General features: G+C 39.5%; 1 protein-coding gene across 1 annotated transcript in view; it reads left to right on the plus strand.

Moving 5' to 3' along the window:
* Window positions 1-20,170, plus strand: part of LAMA4 (laminin subunit alpha 4) — a 117,579-nt gene that overhangs the window by 83,359 nt on the left and 14,050 nt on the right. The window contains exons 23-32 of the mRNA XM_020805347.3: window positions 3,763-3,934; window positions 5,999-6,130; window positions 8,073-8,215; window positions 9,106-9,244; window positions 11,709-11,846; window positions 12,970-13,103; window positions 13,791-13,955; window positions 16,468-16,621; window positions 18,732-18,925; window positions 19,037-19,226. Of these exons, the coding sequence (XP_020661006.3) occupies window positions 3,763-3,934; window positions 5,999-6,130; window positions 8,073-8,215; window positions 9,106-9,244; window positions 11,709-11,846; window positions 12,970-13,103; window positions 13,791-13,955; window positions 16,468-16,621; window positions 18,732-18,925; window positions 19,037-19,226 (1,561 nt within the window). The remainder of the gene's footprint in view (window positions 1-3,762; window positions 3,935-5,998; window positions 6,131-8,072; window positions 8,216-9,105; window positions 9,245-11,708; window positions 11,847-12,969; window positions 13,104-13,790; window positions 13,956-16,467; window positions 16,622-18,731; window positions 18,926-19,036; window positions 19,227-20,170) is intronic.

Genomic DNA, 20,170 nt, shown 5'->3' on the forward strand with positions numbered 1-20,170 from the left:
CATCTCTTGTAAACTCAAGTCTCTGGTTCCTTTAGGAAGTCAAGCCACCTCATATTTGGTCTTCCTCTTTTCCTGCTGCCTTCCACCTTTCCCAACATTCTTGTCTTTTCCAGAGAATCCTGCCTTCACATGGGCCAAAGGAGGCCAGCCTCAGTTTCAACATTTTTGCTTCCAGAGATAGTTCAGGATTGATTTGATCTAGGACCCACTTGTCTGTCTTTCTCGCAGTCCAGGCTATATGCAAAACTCTCCTCCAGCACCATATTTCAAAAGAATCAATTTTGTTCCTGTCCGCTCTCTTTACTGTCAAGCTTTCACGCCTGTACATGGAGATTAGAAATATAAACGTGTGGATGGGTCTTGGCCTTGGTCTCCAGTGCCACATCCTTACACTTGATGATCTTTTCTAATTCCTTTATTGCTGCCCTTCCAAGTCTCAGTCTTCTGATCTCTTTGCTTCTGTCTCCCTCTAGATTGACGATTGAACCAAGGTACACATCCTTCTCTATTTCAATTTCTTCATTGTCAACATTAAAGTTCTCTAGTCCTGCTGTGGTCATAACTGTAATGTTAACAGTGAAGAAGTTTAAATAGTTAAAGTGTGTCACTGGAGACCAAGATCATCTTTATTGTTTTTAACACAAAAGGCAAAAAGTTCCAAAAAGTTTCAAAGAAGCAATTGGAGCAACATACAGTTCAAGACAAAGCTAAGACAATTCAAGAGAACACACCAGAAAACAACAAAGCTAAGCTGATATACATGATACTCATATATTAGTATAGGGTCAACATAGTTCTGAAGCATACATAGAGTGCATCTTTCCAGACAACACAGGACAGCAGCTGAGCAGAGCTATCCCTGAGAGACAGGATAAGCCACCTAACAAGATTTCTTACCCTCTTTGTACATCAAACAACCCATTCCAGACTCTTCTAATCAACATTTGAATTCCGTCAAATGTTCACAAAGACAAGAGCACTTTCCCCTTCCCTTCATGTAGCTATAATTATCCCTCAATTAGTGTGTTGCCAGACAGGAAGCAGGCTGGCTTTTATGTTCTCTCCTGCGTATTTCTCCCTTTGTTACTGGGCAGACACCGACCTTCTCTGCCAGGTTTTTCCAGGCATTCATTAGGCCTGAATTTTCCTGATGGGTTCCATGTTTCTGCCTGATTTTTCAGTTTCTTCACAAACGTTTCCCATCCACGATAGCTCATTCATGCCTTATTTGTCTTATGGCCATGAATTCTCCCATACCATTAGTTCAGTAAATTCACTTCCTATCCAGTACTCTAGGATGTAGATGATCCATTGAGCATATTTGTGCAATGATGCTGCCCCAAGCGGCAAAATGACTCTGTTTGTCAAGGCATGGCATTTTCTTCACCTAACTACAGTATCTTGTATTTACTGTATTTTGTATTATGTTTCGGCATTGGAAGGTAAATGCAGACTTAATTTCCAAGCTTTACTGTTACTGTAGGCATCCTTCAGTCTCGAGAGACTATGATAACCTGCTCTGTATGGAGGTCTTGGAACAGTGTCTAGTGTGGCTGAGAAGGCCAATTTGAGAGTGACAATCTCTTCCACATTGAAGAAAAATGCCAATCTGTCCCCTGTCCAGCTCCCTTGTTTTGCTTGTTTCGGGACTGCCTCTTTGCCTCGGCCTGCTGTACAAGTATCTCTTCAAATTGGGAGAGGCCATGATGCACCGCATGCCTCCAGGCTGAATGCTCAGACATCAAGGTTTCCCATCTGTTGAGGTCCATTCCTAAGGCCTTCAGATCCCGCTTGCAGATATCCTTGTATCGCACCTGTGGTCTCCCTCTGGGGCGGCTTCCCTGTACTAATTCTCCATACAGGAGATCTTTTGGAATCCAACCATCAGTCATTCTCACAACATGCCCAAGCCAACATAGACATCACTGTTTCAGTAACGTATACATGCTAAAAATTCCAGCTCGTTCTAGGACTACTCTATTTGGAACTTTGTCCTGCCAGGTGATACCAAAAATGTGTTGGAGACAACGCATATGAAACGTATTCAGGTTCCTCTCCTGCCATGCACAAAGGGTCCAGGGCTCACTGCAGTACAGGAGTATGCTCAGAACACAGGCTTTATAGATCTGGATCTTCGTATATGCTGTATGCTTCTTATTGAACTCTCTTTGTGAGTCTTGAGGACATGGTAGCTGCTTTGCCAATGCATTTATCCAGCTCGACATCTAGGGAGAGAGTGTCAGAGATAGTTGAGCCAAGGTACACAAATTCATGAACAACCTCCAATTCTTGCGTGGAGATAGTAATAGAGGGAGGTGAGTCCACGCCCTGGCCCATGACTTGTGTTTTCTTCAGGCTGATTGTTAGTCCAAAGTCTTGGCAGGCCTTGCTAAAATGATTCATGAGTTGTTGGAGGTCTTCAGCAGAGTGGGCAACAATGGCTGCATCATCGGTGAAGAGGAAGTCCCGCAGGCATTTCAGTTGGACTTTGGTCTTTGTTCTCAATCCAGAGAGATTAAAGAGCTTGCCATCTGATCTAGTCTGGAGATAGACACCTTCTGTTGCAGTTCCAAAGGTCTGCTTCAGCATGACAGCAAAGAAGATCCCAAACAGGGTCGGCACGAGGGCACAGCCTTGTTTTACTCTGTTTCGGATGTCAAAGGGATCTGATGTTGAGCCATCAAAAACTACAGTGCCCTTCATATCCTCATGAAAGGACCTGATGATGTTAAGTTGAGGTGGACATCCAATCTTGGGAAGTATTTTAAAAAGTCCGTCCCTGCTAACCAAGTCGAAGGCCTTTGTGAGATCTATGAAGGCCACAAAGAGTGGCTGTTGTTGTTCCCTGCATTTCTCCTGCAACTGTCTGAGGGAAAATACCATGTCAGTGGTGGATCTATTAGCTCGAAATCCACACTGTGATTCTGGATAGACTGTCTGCAAGCACCTGGAGTCTCTTCAGCACAACATGGGCCAGCAGCTTCCCTACAACGCTGAGAAGAGAGATACCACGGTAGTTATTGCAGTCGCCCCTGTCGCCTTTTTTCGTATACAATGTGACGATGTTTGCATCCTTCATGTCCTGTGGTACTCCACCTTCCCTCCAGCAAAGACAAAAGACTTCATACAGCTCGGTGGTGATGATCTCTTTACAGCACTTTACAGCTTTACTAATAAGATACTTATCTTTGAAGGAAACTGTGTTGTGGGAGAAGAAAGCAGATTAATCATGGAAAAAATTTCATTTATTTAATGTCTGATCCTGATAGCTCCGTCTACAGAAATGATATTGCATATTACATTGTACAGTATTCCCCAAAATGGAAAGGGGATTTTTTTTTAATTGGCAGCAATCTGCCATTGCCAATGACATCACTACTGTTGCAAAGATGAAACTACATGCTGGGTTATAGCCTGTTAAATCTTATTTTACAAATGTATTTCTATAAGGCTTCATTATCATATATCTATTTCTGGGCTTCCCCAGATTCACACATTTACACATTAGCACATCAAAACAGGGAAGCAAAGATAACATAAATACTTCCAGTAAGCAGTATACATACTGGTATCTAACTATACAGACAATGAATGCTAGACTGGATAATAAATAGTGGCATGGTGTTTAGGCCAACTACCTCATTTTCTGATTTTGCCTTTCAATCTTGCTTCCGTAATTATACCTCCAGGGCAGAGTATGTACGTAGGCCTCCTGATTCAAGTGTTTTGATTTGTATTTGCTTCTATTCTTCTTCCCATTAGGGATAAGCTGGCCTTTACACAGAGCCGGGCTGTAAACTATTTCTTTGATGGTTCTGGCTATGCTTTAGTGAGGCATATTGAGAGAAGAGGGAAGTTTGGTATGGTGACACGTTTTGATATAGAAGTTCGAACACCAACAGATGATGGACTTCTCCTTTTGATGGTTAACGGAGTAAGTAAAAAAAGAAAATTTCTGATCTTGCTATTATTTCCCAGTATTTGCTCTGCTATAAAGTAAAATAAATGATTTAAATTCTGCCTTTGAAGGAAACACCTATTGACTGTATGTTTGACACTAGTTTGGAAAGCTAGATATTCTGATATAATACGTTGTACAAACCCATTTCTGTTTGGGTAAAGGAAATACAACATAGGGTGAATCTGAAACTACTAAATTTGAGAAACAAGAATTCAGTTTATTCTCCGATTTATTATACCACACAAAAACTAAAATTCTGTAGCATGCACTCCTCACACGATCACTATAATTTTTGTGCAAATATTTTGCTTAACCACTTTTCTACCAGTTTCACTGTATATCCATCCTGGCCTCTATGTTAATGATTCTTAGTACAACCTCTGACTTTCTTTACCATGTAGGGCAGAGATAACATCCCCCAAAGTGCCTGACACAAGATGTAGTACCCTGAATTCTACTGTAGCTCCTATATCTAATATCATAACATTATGGAGGATCAAATGTCAAGAGCAGATTTTGGTGTCTGCAGTGGGAAGGAGTGGGGGGAAGGAAGCCCACTGTACACAAATGATTCAACTTTTGCTTCTTTTAAATATACTAATAACTCTTAGGTTCATATATTGTTGAATAATTTTATAAAGCCCTATTATATTTTGTAAAAGCTCTACAATATTAATTGATGTGATTAAATTATTGATTTGTTTAAAATATTTATATGTTACCTTTAAGAGGTAGTCTTCTTTGAGACAGCTTCTACAATTTGATATAAACACAATTCACAGTGATGCAATAATAAATATAGAAATAATATATAATGACCCGGAGCACTGACACCTTTTCCACCGAGGAAGAGACTTCTGTGTTAATGAATAAGGAAGAGAGCTGTGTTGTAGAAAACTGTTATAAGGCTTCCCATTTCTCACAATTTGGTTTATATGGAAGACTCCAAGAAACAGCTTCCTGTGTTTGAAGGTCATGTTGCTGTTCCAAAGACTCCCATAAGGAGGATCCCACCAGGCTACATCCATTTTCATGTTGTCATTGCTCAAAGCTGCTGAAATAGACCAAGACCTTTTTGAGCAAGACCTCTATTAGCTCATCAGGACAAGGAAACAAATGCCTATACACAAAACTTGTTCATGATTTGCTGCTTGTTGGAGTGCCTGTCTTGCGTCCAGATTTCAGCTGCAGATTTCCACAAGACTGTTTTATTCCTGCTAAGAGAAGTGCTACACCCATTTGGCCAAAATCCAACTAGACTTGTCCCAAGACCTTTGTGTGAACCAAATCCATAGTGTCCATCCTGTGGCCCAGGCCTTATAGGGCCCAACCACACTTATCCCTTGTTATAAGATGATGTGTGTACTGAAATGGAATGCACAATCCAATACCACCTAAAAGCTTAAACTTATTGGTCTTAAAAAACTTAATAAGTTTAATAAGCTTAAACTTATTAAAACCCCAATTAATATTTGAAAAACGAAAACAACTGGAGAAAGACTATGGCCAAAATCCTGTTGCTTTAGCGTAGTAAAGCACACTAGAGTATGCCCACTGAATCAATGGGAATTTGGTGAGTGAACTTCTCTGTATGTTCCATAGATTCAAATCGGTCTATTCTAATTGCAATATGTTCGCATAGTAAGTCACAGTTAAGAGTAGGCCTATTTTAATCAATGGAATTTATGGAGGAGTTGGCTCACTAAATCCCTGTTGATCAAATCGGCCTATTCTAGTGTGATTTACAACACCAACTATACAACAGGGTTCTGGCCATTAAAATCTATGTACCCTGAAGTAAAACCAGGTACTTCAAGCTGATTCTAAAAGATTACCATATCCATTTTTGAATTTATCTTAAGCAAGATAGCCCAGCCATAACATGTATCCAATATTACTTTGGGCAGGCATTATGGAACAAAGTGTCCTGCTGAAAGTTAGCCTGTACTTGTCTTTCATATTTTAGTTGGCACCGTGCTTCACAACTGCAACACAAATCCTTTCAGGAATGTCTTTCTGTTATTTTGCATTGTGCAGAGTATGTTCTTCAGCTTAGAGATGCAGAATGGATACCTGTATCTACAGTATGATTTTGGCTTCAGCAATGGCCCTGTGATTCTAGAAGATTCTATGAAGAAGGCTCTAGTTAATGATGCAAAATTCCATGAGGTATGGTGGTACTGACTTTTTTTAAATCGTTGCCATTGCCCTATTTCAAATGATAATCCATGTTATTAATGGCATTCTTGCTAGCTACTTTACATCCTGTTATCACTAGAAAGGAAAAATATAAATTGATTTTAAAAACTTGCAGTGAACAAATTTGTTGGCAAATAAGTATAGTATGTTATATAATCAAACAAAAATGGAACCCTTTTATCCAGTGTTGTGTTATTTCTGATTTACCTAGGTAACATGTGGTAATGCCATGAAATTGGGGTGTTTAAAATGACCATATTTACTGAAAAGCTGACTGTGTCTTTGTAACTAATTTTTATTAGTAGAGGTAGAATTGTGTAACACTTGATCTTACAAAGAAGTATTCCAAGAATGTAATCTTTTTAATGCTTTTATGTTTAGAATAAAACTATAATAATAATTAATTGTTTTGCTGAATATGAGCAGCATCCCCACAGGGTTTGATAGTCAACCGGAGTATCATATTGATCCACTCATTTGCCCATTTCATAATTGTTCTACAGACTGTTTCTGGCCTACACTCTGTTCTATTTGCCTTCCAGTTTAACTGGAAGAATGTCTCCAAGCAAAATTAATTCCACAGTCGTAAATGCCAAGTTTATGCAACATATAACACTTTAATGGGGAAATAGCTTGATTTTTCCAAGCCTACTTCCAAATGCTAAAACTTCACTTCACTCCTGCTTACATTACCAGGAGTACAAATATCCTCTGAATCCCCTGGACACGGCCTTGCTGGCCTCTTCCTCCATCACTTACTTGGTGTGGCGGCTGCAGAAATTACAATGAAGTCACTGGGAGTGGGTGGGTGGGTGGTCTGAGAGGCTTCCTTCCTAGGTGCCAAGAACCTTGGCTCCCGAGATGCCAAGAATCCTAGGAAATTCTGAAAAAGCCAAGAGAACAAGGCTCCCTCACATCTGGGACACTTCTGTTCCCTGCAATGAGAAACCAGTTCAAGAGACAAGAGAAAAAGGAATGTCAGGGACACTCAGAAATAGGCACTTAAGATTTCCCTCCTGGGACATTTCAATGTCTCCCCTTCCCCAGCAAACTACGGAACCTTCCAATGTCCCAGGTGTGTTTGGGGGGGGGACATTCAGACCAAAATAACTTTGTGTTTTTTTCAGTATCTTGGAGCCTCCAGGAGGGAAAGGATTTGCTTTAAGGTAGTGGGAGATTGGGTTTACTCCAAAATCCAAAGAATCAAACCCAGAAGTAGCCAGCTAGACTTTTTTTTAATTTGATTTTTGTTTGCTTTTTCATTTTCTGGTTATTTCCAAACCTAAGGCAGAATTCGCCCCCAGTTTGTCAAAATTGCCCACATCTGCTCTACTTGCTGCCATTTTGTGGTGTAGCTGCCTAGTCAAGTAGGTGAGAGGAGAGAGTAGTTCACCAAAGCAGCAAAGTATTCCTATGACCTGAAGTACATCTGCTACTTTAAATCCTTTGTTACTGAAAGATGCAAGGACTAGGAACTGAATCTCAGGGATCTTGGGACAGGAGAGGAGGTTTCTGCATGCAGCCTGTCACTATCTAAGGGCCCTTTACATGCCACATTTGAAAACAATAGCTGATAAACAGTGGACAATTAAGTTTCTCTCTGCTTCTTAAAAGATCCTTTTATTTTGCAGACTGTCAGTCAAATATTGTAAAATACTATTGCGCTCCTAAGAAAATTGTATCAGGAGGCAGTTACAGTATATTTTTGTTTATGCATTTATTATGCATTATATAAATTAAAATTATATTTAAATTAAATTTTATTTAAAATATATTTATCATTATTTATTATGCAGATTATATGGTTTTTATTAGTGGCCTATAAAAGTATCACATACTCCTCTATTTGCATTTTGTTGTATATACACTGTACTATACCGTGGCTTTTAACCTGTTTTTCCCCTTGTTTCAGATATCAGTTATATACCACAATTCCAGGAAAATGATCTTGGTCGTGGATAGGAGACACGTAAAAAGCGTGGAAAATGAAAAGAAAAGCATGCCGTTTACCGATATCTATATAGGAGGGGCTCCTGCTGAGATTTTAAAATCTAGGTTAGTGATACAATCACTATTAAATATTAAGTAATTTCTCATGGTATAATCACACAGATCTATGGTACCCACACAATTACAACTTTTAAACCTATGAGTTTTTAAAATATCAACCAGGAAAATGTTTTCCTTTAGACAGACATGTTGGCACAATGAATGCACTAATGGCAGCCATTCTTTGTGGCAAATGTGCTAAGTGGCAAGTTATGAGTGGGCGTTGTTCTTATGAGCAGCACAGTAACTTGGAGTGATTTTGCTTCTGCCCCAAATAGGGGCCAAGCATCTGGGCAGTGCTGTAAGACTAGGGGAAGGTGACTAGGTCCTTCTGCTCCTATCTAAGGTATGCCATGAACTTACTCTAGCTGTTCTGCTTGTGTTCGATGTGTGATTTATTGGCCATCTATGTTTTTCAGGTATAATAATCAGGAATTGCTAGAGGTACTGAGCTATTGGCAATTCCTAAAGCTATATGGGGAAAGATTAGGACTTTACTATTGGGGATGACTCTAGCCATACTATTAGGCAGACAACAGTGGCTAGTTCAGTTGGGGTGTTATGAAAAGGCAAGAAAAGGAAGGGCACAATATGTTATACTGGGAAAAGCTGGAAGATCGCTTTTGTCACTTTAAGGCAGCAAATCTCAAAAATGCTTCTCAGGGAGTACAAACAAACAACAATTCACTGAGTGTCTTAATAACATGTTGCCTTTTCATGTCAACTGGTACCAATGCTGTATCTCCCATTGAACTAAGTAAAAGAAACACGTGCTGCTAAAGATTGGTTTCTGACTTACGTCAGTGTATACCACTGTTTTGTCCATTATTACAGCTGTGAACATACGTAGTACCAGGTTGTGAAACATCCTCTGAATATATGCGCTTTCTCCACAGTGGTGTTGCCTCACATCTGGTTGTCAGCACAGGCTTCAGGGGCTGCATGAAGGGATTTCAGTTTCAAAAGAAAGACTTCAACTTATTAGAGGAGCCTGGAACTCTAGGAATTGGCTATGGCTGCCCAGAAGAATCCCTTGTAAGTACAGGATGATCCTAAGAGAACAAACGCATCCTCTGGTTGTTAACAATTTCTCGATACATATTTTCATTGTATATGCTCAATTATTTCCCCTTTTTTGTGCCAAATCTCAGCACAAAGTAGCATTTGGTGTATTTCTCATTAGCTTGTTATTCTTAGACAATGAGAAAATATAGTTTTCAGAGGGCGTAACATAAAATAATGTTCACTTACAGCAAAGACATGGGAAGTAGTGCTTGATGTACAATTGAATATAGAAATAAAGCTGAATGGAAAATCCATGTGATTGAGTTAACACACTATACATTCTATAGGCTGACTGCTTAATAAACTTTTCTAAGCTTCTCTTCTCTCTCTGTCCTTATAAATAATATCTTAAATGGACTATATTTCTTTTCTTTTAAAAAAAAATCTGTTTTGCTAAATTGGCATTATTGCACTGACAGTTAAATGTGAAATGTATTTCTGGATCCAGAATTTTAATGTACTGGGTACCAATGTCAAAATGTCATATGGCCACAACACAGACTGTATGTGTACAAAAGGGGTTGCAAACAAGCCACAAAGCAAAATACAAAACTGTGTATGAGAACCAAAGCAACCTTTTTGCTTTGCCATAACTTCAGTCTCACAGAATTCACTGGTAAAATTATATTTTTGAAGTCACGTGGTAAAATTCTATGATAAAATTGCTAGCAACTAGAGATGGGGATGAAGCACCAAAATGGCATTTCATCTTGGTTCATGAACCACGAACCACAAATTGCCCCCCCAAGGCCCAATGAACCATGAAACAATTTGTTGGGGGGGGTTAAATAGCCCACGGGGCTATCTAAAAAAAGATCCCCCACCCCCACAGTCTACCCCCACCCCCTTCCCACTGCCACTTATTTTGCCCAGCTGCCTCCTCCTGCTCCACAGTGGCTTCCACCAAAACAGAACGTAGATTGCTGGAACCATGGTTTTCATTCCAGCAGCCTAGCTTTTGCTAGGAGCAGTGGGGAGGGCTTCCCTTTGGGCAAGCCTGATGGAGGTGATCCCCCCCCACACTGTCTTTGCAAAGACAGCAAGGTTGGGGGTTTGCTTGGGTTCGACTTCCCTTGTCTTTCTATGCCTGCTATCTTTGTCTTTGCAAAGACAGCGGGAGACATCACTTGGTTCCGGTTTCCTCTTTCTATGCCCCCGGGGTATAAATTGGGGAAGCCTTACTGGAGTGCCCCCCTCCCCTACTGTGTGCAAAGATCCTTTTCGGATAGACCAGGGGACAGCTCAATTCACAAAGCAGTGATATTGTGGCAACTATATCCATTTCAGCAGTATTTATACTACAGTCCCAATAAAATAAATGGACAATATACAAAAATAGTGTTTGGTGAATTGTGCACTGAGTGCCAGACATGTATTTATTTATTTTATTTATTTATTCTATTTATATCCCGCCTATCTGGTCAATATAGCATAATGAGAATATAGACCTTTAGGAATATGACAACTAAAATAGCTGAAACCTACAGATTTTCTTTTCCTATTACTTTTACATTGGAACCACTGTCTGAATGCAGTCTTGAGCCTGATGAGGGTAAACAGACCGAAGCTGAAACCTGGTCAGAAAAAGTCTTTGTGACATGGCTGTTTCCAGGTCTGGATACTAGCTTATCTGATCTGGAAGACTTCGCTCACAGTTGGTGGTGCTCCTGGACCTATTTCTATCATGGGCAGACCAAATAATCTCAGTAGCTTGGTGAGCCCATGGCCAGCTTCAAAGTAGCGTGCCAGTTGTTTCTGCTCCTGGCAAGGTGCAGCCTTACACCATGACCTGTCCACAGCTAACTGAACAATACGGCTATTCTAACATTATAGATGAGAGATGCTACAGTCCTGTGGCTCTGAAGCTGTATTTAATGCAAACTGGGGACTCAGTTGACCACCAGGCTGTGCACATATCACAGCAATGCTGAAAAGAACTGTACTGGCTGCCTAGTGATTGCCAAGCCACGTTCAAGATCTTGTTGCCAAAATACAAGACCTGAATAACTTCAAATCAGTTTGTTTACCCAGCCTCTGAATGCCTGTTTGGCCACTGAAGTCTTCACAGAAAGTTGTTATTGGGTTCCTCAGGCCTTCTCAGCAGTAGTATCACCCACTCTTTGTAATAATGTTCTCCATGAGATTAAAAGGGCTCCTCTTCAAATGCTTGCTAAAAATGTGTGTGTTTGTGAAGGTCATCACTTCCTCATAATTGCTGCTCTCTTTTTGTATTGAATGTAGAATGCCTTTGATTGCTTTATTTTATCATCTATATTTTCATAAGTCTTTTTAATAGAGCTTTTTATCTACTTCTAATGCGAACTGCTTGGAGATCTCAAAAAATGAATCAGTATACAAAAGTTACCAAGACATACGTACATTAATGCTTACATATTTGATGTCCATATAACTCTCTTTTTAACTTTGTGAGCAGATGTCCCGCAAAGCATATTTCAATGGAGAAAGCTACATTGCATCCAGTCAGAAAATCTCTGTCTTTCATGGGTTTGAAGGAGGTTTTAATTTCCGAACTTTACAGCCAAATGGACTGCTATTCTATTGTACTGAAGAAGTAAGTATTTTTATCATTGTTGTTTTAAAAGCATTTCTTATTTTTAAACTCAGCAGAAATATCTTGAAATTTTGTAATGATGGTGGTGGTGGTAGTGTTTAAGAAGTTCATTTTTTAAAAAAAAAAAGTGTTGGCAGATATCTTTCACGATTAAACATCCTAGGTTGCAATCCAGAGATATTTAGTCACACTTAAGCCCCCATTGAGATTAATAGATCATAAGTTGCAGCATATAATTTGATTTCAAAGAGATTTAAACCACTTTCTAAGGATTGAGGACAAAGTATTTAATTTTGTTTCTAACCTAAGCAGTGAAACCTGAGGTATGTGGGATTTTTGCACACTTGAATGTCTCATATGCAGTTGAAAAGTCAGTAGACACAGCAAAAAAAGATTTATTTTCTATCATCTCTTCATTTCTGCAGGACTGATGCACAACAGAAAAATAATTCCTAAAGAAATTATTCTTCTCCACATGTTTTCTCTAAATATTTCTCAAAGAATTAGGATTCCAATGTCATAGCACATTTCTTTCCAAATTAGATTCCACAATTGCAAAAAGTACTTCCACACTCAAACATCAACCTTGGATTAACATCCATGCCTCACATTTGCTTGAACTGTGAAACAAATTAGTTGAAGAAGTTCTTTAAGCTAACTTTTTTGATTCTCCCAGTTGGTAATTCCAACAAAGTAAACCTATTGAATCAATGAATCACCATTTAGCAGGTGGTTCAATAGGTGAACTCAAACTGTAATAGCAATTGGATTTAGGTCTTTATACTTGTTTTATTTCCCTCTTTAAACTATTTATATGTGTTGGCAATTGATCTGAAACTCACTGAAGTAATTGATGTTCCCTTCTAAGGCTAATAGCACTTAAAAGGACTTTCAGTGGTAACATAACTGCAGAGGGAACAGTCACAAACTTTCCCACAACCCAGTTCTAGCAGCTGTCCACCACCATCCCCACAATGAATATTCTTAACAATGAAAGGAGATGCCTGGATGCACCCTTATTCAATAAGTTTACTCTGTTTACTGTAGAGGATTAATACTGCAAGAATCTTCACCAAACTTCGTTCCATTGCTTTGTCAATTATGTTTTTTTCTCCTTTTTCAGTCAGATGTGGTCTCCATTTCCATGGATAAGGGAGCTGTTGTTCTGAATGTCAAAGGTCTCAAAGTTCAGGCAGCAGACAAAACTTACAATGATGGGAAAGCCCATTTTGTCATGACTTCTGTCTCACCGGAAAGGTAACACGATAGTATATATTATAATCCCAATCCACATCTTATTGCACTTCAAGTTCCTTATATTATTTGGAGCTATGTGCTGGAACAGCTAATATTGTATGCTTCTTTTCCCATATTAAGCATAGATTTGGGGGGAAATTCCTGAAAGTGAGAACAGTTGATTTCAGCATAAAGTTTATTGTGATCTTTTTTTTAACAATCCTATGAATACAGCACTAGTGCAAAAGATTGAAGACAAGGACCAACATCACAACATCTAGTAAATGCTGTATGGTCTGCATGTTATACGTGACTCACTCAAGCCACACAAAAGTGGAAATGTGGACAGAAGATCAGGGAGTGGGGAGAGGAAAAGACTTTCACATACCATCTTCATACCCTTTGGCAACTATATTGGATAAAAGCCACACCTCTCTGAAATTATAGAAATCTGCTTTGCTTGCATTGGCCTTACAGTGAGGAAACTGTGACTGACTGACTTCTCAGTATCACCAGAAGCAGGTAGATGCTGGGAATGTTCCACTGTACTACTTGCTTCAGAACTCCCTCATGTGTCCATGGTGCCACCTAGTGAATCATTCAATGAGTTCAACCTCATGAAAACAATCATGCTGCTAGCATTATGTGTGTGTGTTATCATATGCTATCACTGGCTAGAGAAATAAAAAGTATGGTTTCTCTCTGCAGGCTTGAGCTTATGGTAGATGAAAAAAAGTACAGCAGAAATAATTCAGCAAAAGATAAAACTGAGGAAAAACCTGTGAGCATGAAGAAATTCTACTTTGGTGGCTCTCCCCTCAGTACTGAATTTGCAAACTTCACTGGCTGTATAAGCAATGCCTATTTCACAAGGTAAATGCATTTTAATCCATAGCTATTATTAAAGCAGTATCATTCACAAAGTATAGTTCAAGCAAACCAGTTATTCCACAAGTTCCACCAAGTCTGCTTCAAACCTGAATGTTGTTTCATAGCGATATGGGAATCCTGGACTCCTCTGACAGCCTTCAGCACCCCATAAAAGGGGACCGGAACACAGAGCCCAGTAGAAGAGGGGGAACCAAAAGCTCCCATATAAATACAGTAGCTTCTTCTGTATGGACTAAAACATATCAAATAATCTTTAGGCTGCCACAATGTTTGTATCTTCTTTATTTCTCTTTTGCTTTGGCCTTAAACCAGGGGTCCCCGACCCCAAGTCCGCGGCCCAGTTCCAATCCGTGGGCTTCACAGAACTGGGCTGTGGAGACAAATCTCCCTCCCCTTTGTACGCATGTGCATTTGCTTATGGGCATGGCATGCTCGCGGGTGGACGTGGCATGCTTGTGCGCGTGCCCCACTCACCCATGAGTGTGCCACGCTACCTGTGCATGCGCACAAGCACGCCACACCCATCCGTGAGTGCACTGTGCCCCCCATGCACGGACCCCACCGCCCCAACCGGTCCGTGGTTCCGAAAAGGTTGGGGACCACTGCCTTAAATCATCAAGGTAAAGAGCCATATGTGAAATCCCAGGCCAGAATGGCACAACCCATTTTACGAAAAATTTGAATCTTTATACTGTATATGGCGCAAAGGAAGTGCACTATCCATATAGAATTCCCCCTTTAAAAAAAACCCCGCAGTTCAAAATGTCTTGAGTGAACTGGCAATGAGCAAAATGTAAAATTAATATTGCATTTCACCCCACAACTCCTTATCATTTTAATAAGCGCATCAAATGAGGTGTAATGGATGCTGCAAAGCTCCTGAGGAATGGCATCAAATACCGATTCTCTCTTTGGCCCCTTGGCCCAACAGACTGACTTGTCCAAAGGCTATCCCTGGCCAGAAAGCTGCCCCGTCCAGGGCTTAGCCATTCAAAATTCATTCATTCATTCATTCATTCATTCATTCATTCATTGCAATTATATGTTGCTGAGACTGCAAAGCACTACTCTACATGGTTTACAGTAAGACAACACAAGAAAGCCTCTCTTCAGACAGGCTTTTCTTTATTGACTGGTGGTCTGAGGGTTTTTTTAAATGGACTGTTGTGCTCTGTTAAAACTGTCATTTTAAATATGTTTCAGTATTGATTTTACTTACTTTTTAATATAATACTTCTTTAATTGTTTCTCAAACTTTTAAATAGTTGTATACTTATTGTTTTAGCTTTTAAATATTGTCTTTTTAATTATGTAGCTGCCTTGGTTCCTTTTTAAGGAGAAAGGCAAGATAGAAATATTTTTAATTAATTAATTAATCCCTAAGTAGCTAAGACAATAGACAGACAAACAAACAAATGTCTCCCACTGCCAATAGAGCCCACTATCCACCAAGCCCACCTACCAAGTGCTGTCACAGCCAAGGGTCTAGCTACATGAAAGTGCCGCTAGTGTCCAAGTGAGCCTACTCCCAGCCAGATGCTATCCCTTCTAGGAAAGCCACATCCCATGACCTAACCACCCAACAGTACTCCCTCTGAGAGACTCCATTGCCTATGTAGGCTGCACCACCCACACCAGACAGTTACCTTCCGAGGCCTAGCCATGGTTCCCCCTGGCCAAGGGGGCCCACTATCCCAACTGCAGATAATTTCCCCCTTTTGCCCATGTGTCCTTCACAGGCCATGCCTACCATCTGCCAGCAGCCACAAGGCTATGACCCTTACAGCCCCCACCTACTGAGCCTGCAAACCACATAGCTGCGGAGAGCCATGTTGGCCGTTCCAATGTGATGAAGGGTGTCCAGGTAGCTGCCTACATCCACTGATGACAATGATGCCTAAGCCAGCACTGGCCCTCTTTGCCCTCAAAATGTCAGTGCTGCTTCCAGCATGATTCTGAAGCTGGCATTGCTGCAAACAACAATCATAAGACTTGGTATGCAAAAGCAACTGCATACACTGACTTCTTAACTTGCTGCTGAAATTTATTGCTAATGAACCTCTGTCAGTGTAACGTTATGATTTGATTATAGCTAATATGTCTGGAATGTTAAAGAAAGCCCACAAGTTTTAAAATCACCAAAGTTTTTGATTCACATTCTGCTTGCACTGTGTCTACTCTTGTTTTAGGACTCAAATATGACTGACATTATTGCTCTCATTGTATTTTCATTCAGCTTGGAATATAATATAAATATTTTCATTTTTGTAATAATTTATCAAAGCTTAATCAGCTGTGCATCCTGTAAAGTGTGATCTTGGTGGCAGTGGAACAGCAAAGGGCTCTGTGTTGCTGTGGATCTGTTAAATGCAGAGCTCACCAAAAATGTTTAATTTTTTGGTGGTCTCTTTTTTAAGAGAATGAAAAATATATCTCTGTGTAACATAACAGTTGATGGTTAAGAATAACAAAACTGCCTTTTTGTTTTATGTAGACTGGATCAAGATGTTGAAGTAGAAGACTTCCAGCGCTACCCTGAGAAAGTCCAAGCATCCCTTTATGGATGCCCTGTTGAGTCTCCTCCAGCTGCCCTCTTCCATAAAAAAAGAAAAAACTCCTCCAGATCCAAAGGGAGCCCGAGTAAAAGGGTTAGCATCACCGTCTGGCTGAACATTCAGATACCACTTAGTAGGAACAAACAGCAGGCTTCTATCAGCCATATTCTTTGGAAATGTCTTGCTTTTCTGGATTGCATGCACCCTCCTCTTAAGTTATCTGTCTAAATTATCAAGTCTGAAATATTTTAAGTACTCTAATTTGAAAATAATGTAATTACATTCCACATTAGGACGAAATACACTCTGGGTACTTGAGTATAATTTCCTATACAGATCATAAACCTCTTTGATATATGAGAGTATATTTAAAATTGTGTTTATTGGCTGAAATACTCTTTTGTAGCTGTGCAAGTTGCATAATTTTTCCTGGCAAATTGCCCCAGTTTATAAATCAGCATAGACATGAATTGCATGCCAAATCGCATAATTCAGTATGCAACAGATAATGTCTACATGATTTCATCTCCAACAGTAATGCTCTTTGTGTTGTGCCAGCATAGGTAGAAAAGAGGATTCCAATCATTATTTGTTTTAGTTACACTAAGATTTATTAGTCATTCTACAATTAATAGCATTCCAGATGAAGAGACTGGAAAGAAAAATAGTATCTTAATCTATATGTCAAGGTTTGAAATTTGGTGTGTATGGAGTGTTAAAATAATTAGGGGGGGGTATAGCCCCAAAAATGAAAATGCTCTTAAAATTGAGGCCTCAGTAATAGTTCACTATAGTCATTCCAAAACCAGTGGCTAGAGCCAGCAAGGCCACTGAACAAAAACAATTCCTTACAGCTGAATGTGTTTATCTTACATTATAATATGTTATAATGAACTTGTTTGTATCATCATGAATTTGTTTATGTTGAAATATATAAAAATTAAGTGGTGTTTGTTTCAGTGATTATAATATTTTGAGGTCACAGTGATCTAGCATTTCAGGATTTTAGAGTGACAATATTCTGGCAATCTAGAATCTTGGTATTAAAAGGTGTTACAAGGGATTTATGCTACAAGAGTCTTATTCTTTTAGGGCAATATTTTCCAACCTTGGATCCCCAGATGTTCTTGGACAAAAACTCCCAGAAGCTTTCACCATTAGCCATGCTAGCAAGGATTTCTGAGAGCTGTAGTCCACAAACATCTGGGGACCCAAAGATGGGAACCATTACTCTAGGATCTGCAAAATGTTAGTCAAAACAGTAACATAGTGGCAGCCTGCCACATTTATGGAGTTACAGATTTATGGAGTTATAGTATGTGCAAGAACAACACAATTTCCTATTGGAAATTATTACTTGGAGCTCAAGTTCCTTGGATCGCCAGCCTCCTAGATAAAGGTTTGTTTATAGTTGGGAAGGAAAGAGAAACAACTGAATGAATTATAAATATAGGGAGATATACGCACACACATATATCAAATATAAAGCAGGAAAATTAGTAAGCTGAAAAAGAAAATGCTAACATAACGGGTATCACTACAAGATAATGTAAAAGTATCTCACAAATGAACCTACTTGTAACCTACCTGTAAATGTAACATGATGGCAAGAATTACTTACATCCACTGGGATTAAATCAAACAGTGTAAACCACTATAAATTGCTGCTGGTTAAATAGTCAAGAATTGTATTTCTTGGCAAGCAAAGTACAAGCACCAACTTCTACAGTTCCAATAACTTGCCACAATGATCTACACCATTTTAACTGAATGCCAGCAGACATAAAAGTAATAGGTTTCTGGCCAACACTGAAAATATCTAAGTGATTTTAGATACTTTAGGGAACAAAAGCAGACTAACTGGTGCCTCAAAAAATAAACAAATAAGGTGGATTCTTTTAAAATTAAAAAAATGTTCTTTGGAGAAAATTATAATAGAACAGCCTACATGTACCAAAAGGTAAATACAGTACTGTAGTTCATGTTGTAGTAAATTATCTTTAACAATGTAACACACTGATTGTTTCAACGTGGAACTGTGCAATTTTGAACTGACAGGTGAACTCCAGTTAACAGTGTAGAGGAGATTAGAGATGTCCTATTGCAATGAATCAGAGCACAGAAATAGAGGATGAAAAAATGGAAGTGATGCAATTCTTCACCAATTTACAAAGATTTAATGTATTGCTTTCTTTGTATGAAGGTTGGAAAAGACAATGAAGGGTCTTCAAAGTTTCCATCAAACAATAAAGCAACAGATGAAGAACTAATCGCTCAAGGAGACCCACGTTGCCACTTAGCCAACAACCCCAAAGCAATTGAACATACATACCTGTATGGAGGAACAGCAAATAGCCGGCAAGAATATGACTACATACCAAAGGATTTCAACGAAAGGTACTGTGAGCTTGTGATTCTCACTATGCTTTTTTAAAAAATTCCTTGCCCTGTACCAGGCAGGTGTGATTAATTTTGTTCACATATTAAAATTCTATTTTTGTTTGATAGATCGCAGTTCTCCATTGCTCTGAAGACTCATTCATCCCATGGAATGATCTTCTATATCTCTGATCCAAAGGAGGAACATTTCATGGCTCTCTTTATTGCCCATGCAAGGCTAATTTTTATGTTTAATAATGGCCACCAGAAACTAAGAATTAGAACCCAAGAGAAGTACAATGATGGCCAGTGGCATAATGTAAGTTGGATGTGGTGGGAAGAATCATGGTCTGCCTCAGAAAACCACTGTAGCTCAAAAAGAAAAAGAAAAACCTCACCATAGTTATTTGATTGTCTCTGGCCTGAATGTTTTACTGTGAGCTTTATCACAATTTATTCTCAGCAATCCTGCTGAGGAAGAAGAGGAGTTTGCATGCATGCATGCATGCATGCATGCATGCATCCATCCATCCATCCATCCATCCATCCATCTATCTACCTATCTACACACACACACACTTATCAAGCCATACAACCATTTGGGGAAATTAATACAACCATAGAAGTGGTTTTAGACAAGGTCACCGTGTTCGTCTGTGCTAGCAGGTCAAAAACAAAATAAAAATAAAGAAGACAAAACGTTGTGGCACCTTAAAGACCAACTGCTATATTTTAATGTGAAGTTTCATGGACAAAGGGACGTGGTGGTGCTGCAGGTTAAATCACAGAAGCCTCTGTGCTGCAAGGTCTGAAGACCAGCAGTCGTAAGATCAAATCCACGAGATGGAGTCAGCTCCCATTGCTTGTCCCAGCTCCCGCTAACCTAGAAATTTGAAAGCATGTATACATATGAGTAGGTAAATAGGTATCACCACGGTGGGAAGGCAATGGCATTCCGTGTCTAGTCACGCTGGTCTCGTGACCACAGAAACTGTCTATAGACAAACACTGGTTCTACAGCTTGGAAACGGGGATGAGTACTGCCCCCTAGAGTCGGACATGACTGTATTAAATGTCAAGCAGAACGTTTACATTTACCTTCATGGACAAGTCCACTTGTCCAGGTAGGTGACAGGCCTGCCAGTATTTCATTGAAAGTTTAGAGGTATTTTATAAATGATGATCAGCCTCTTATATTTTAAGTGGGCAGATGCAAAATTATCAGCACTATTGGATAAATACAGACATCTTTGCTGGGATCAT

This window comes from Pogona vitticeps, chromosome 1 (assembly GCF_051106095.1).
Source record: "Pogona vitticeps strain Pit_001003342236 chromosome 1, PviZW2.1, whole genome shotgun sequence".
NCBI classification, from domain to species: domain Eukaryota; kingdom Metazoa; phylum Chordata; class Lepidosauria; order Squamata; family Agamidae; genus Pogona; species Pogona vitticeps.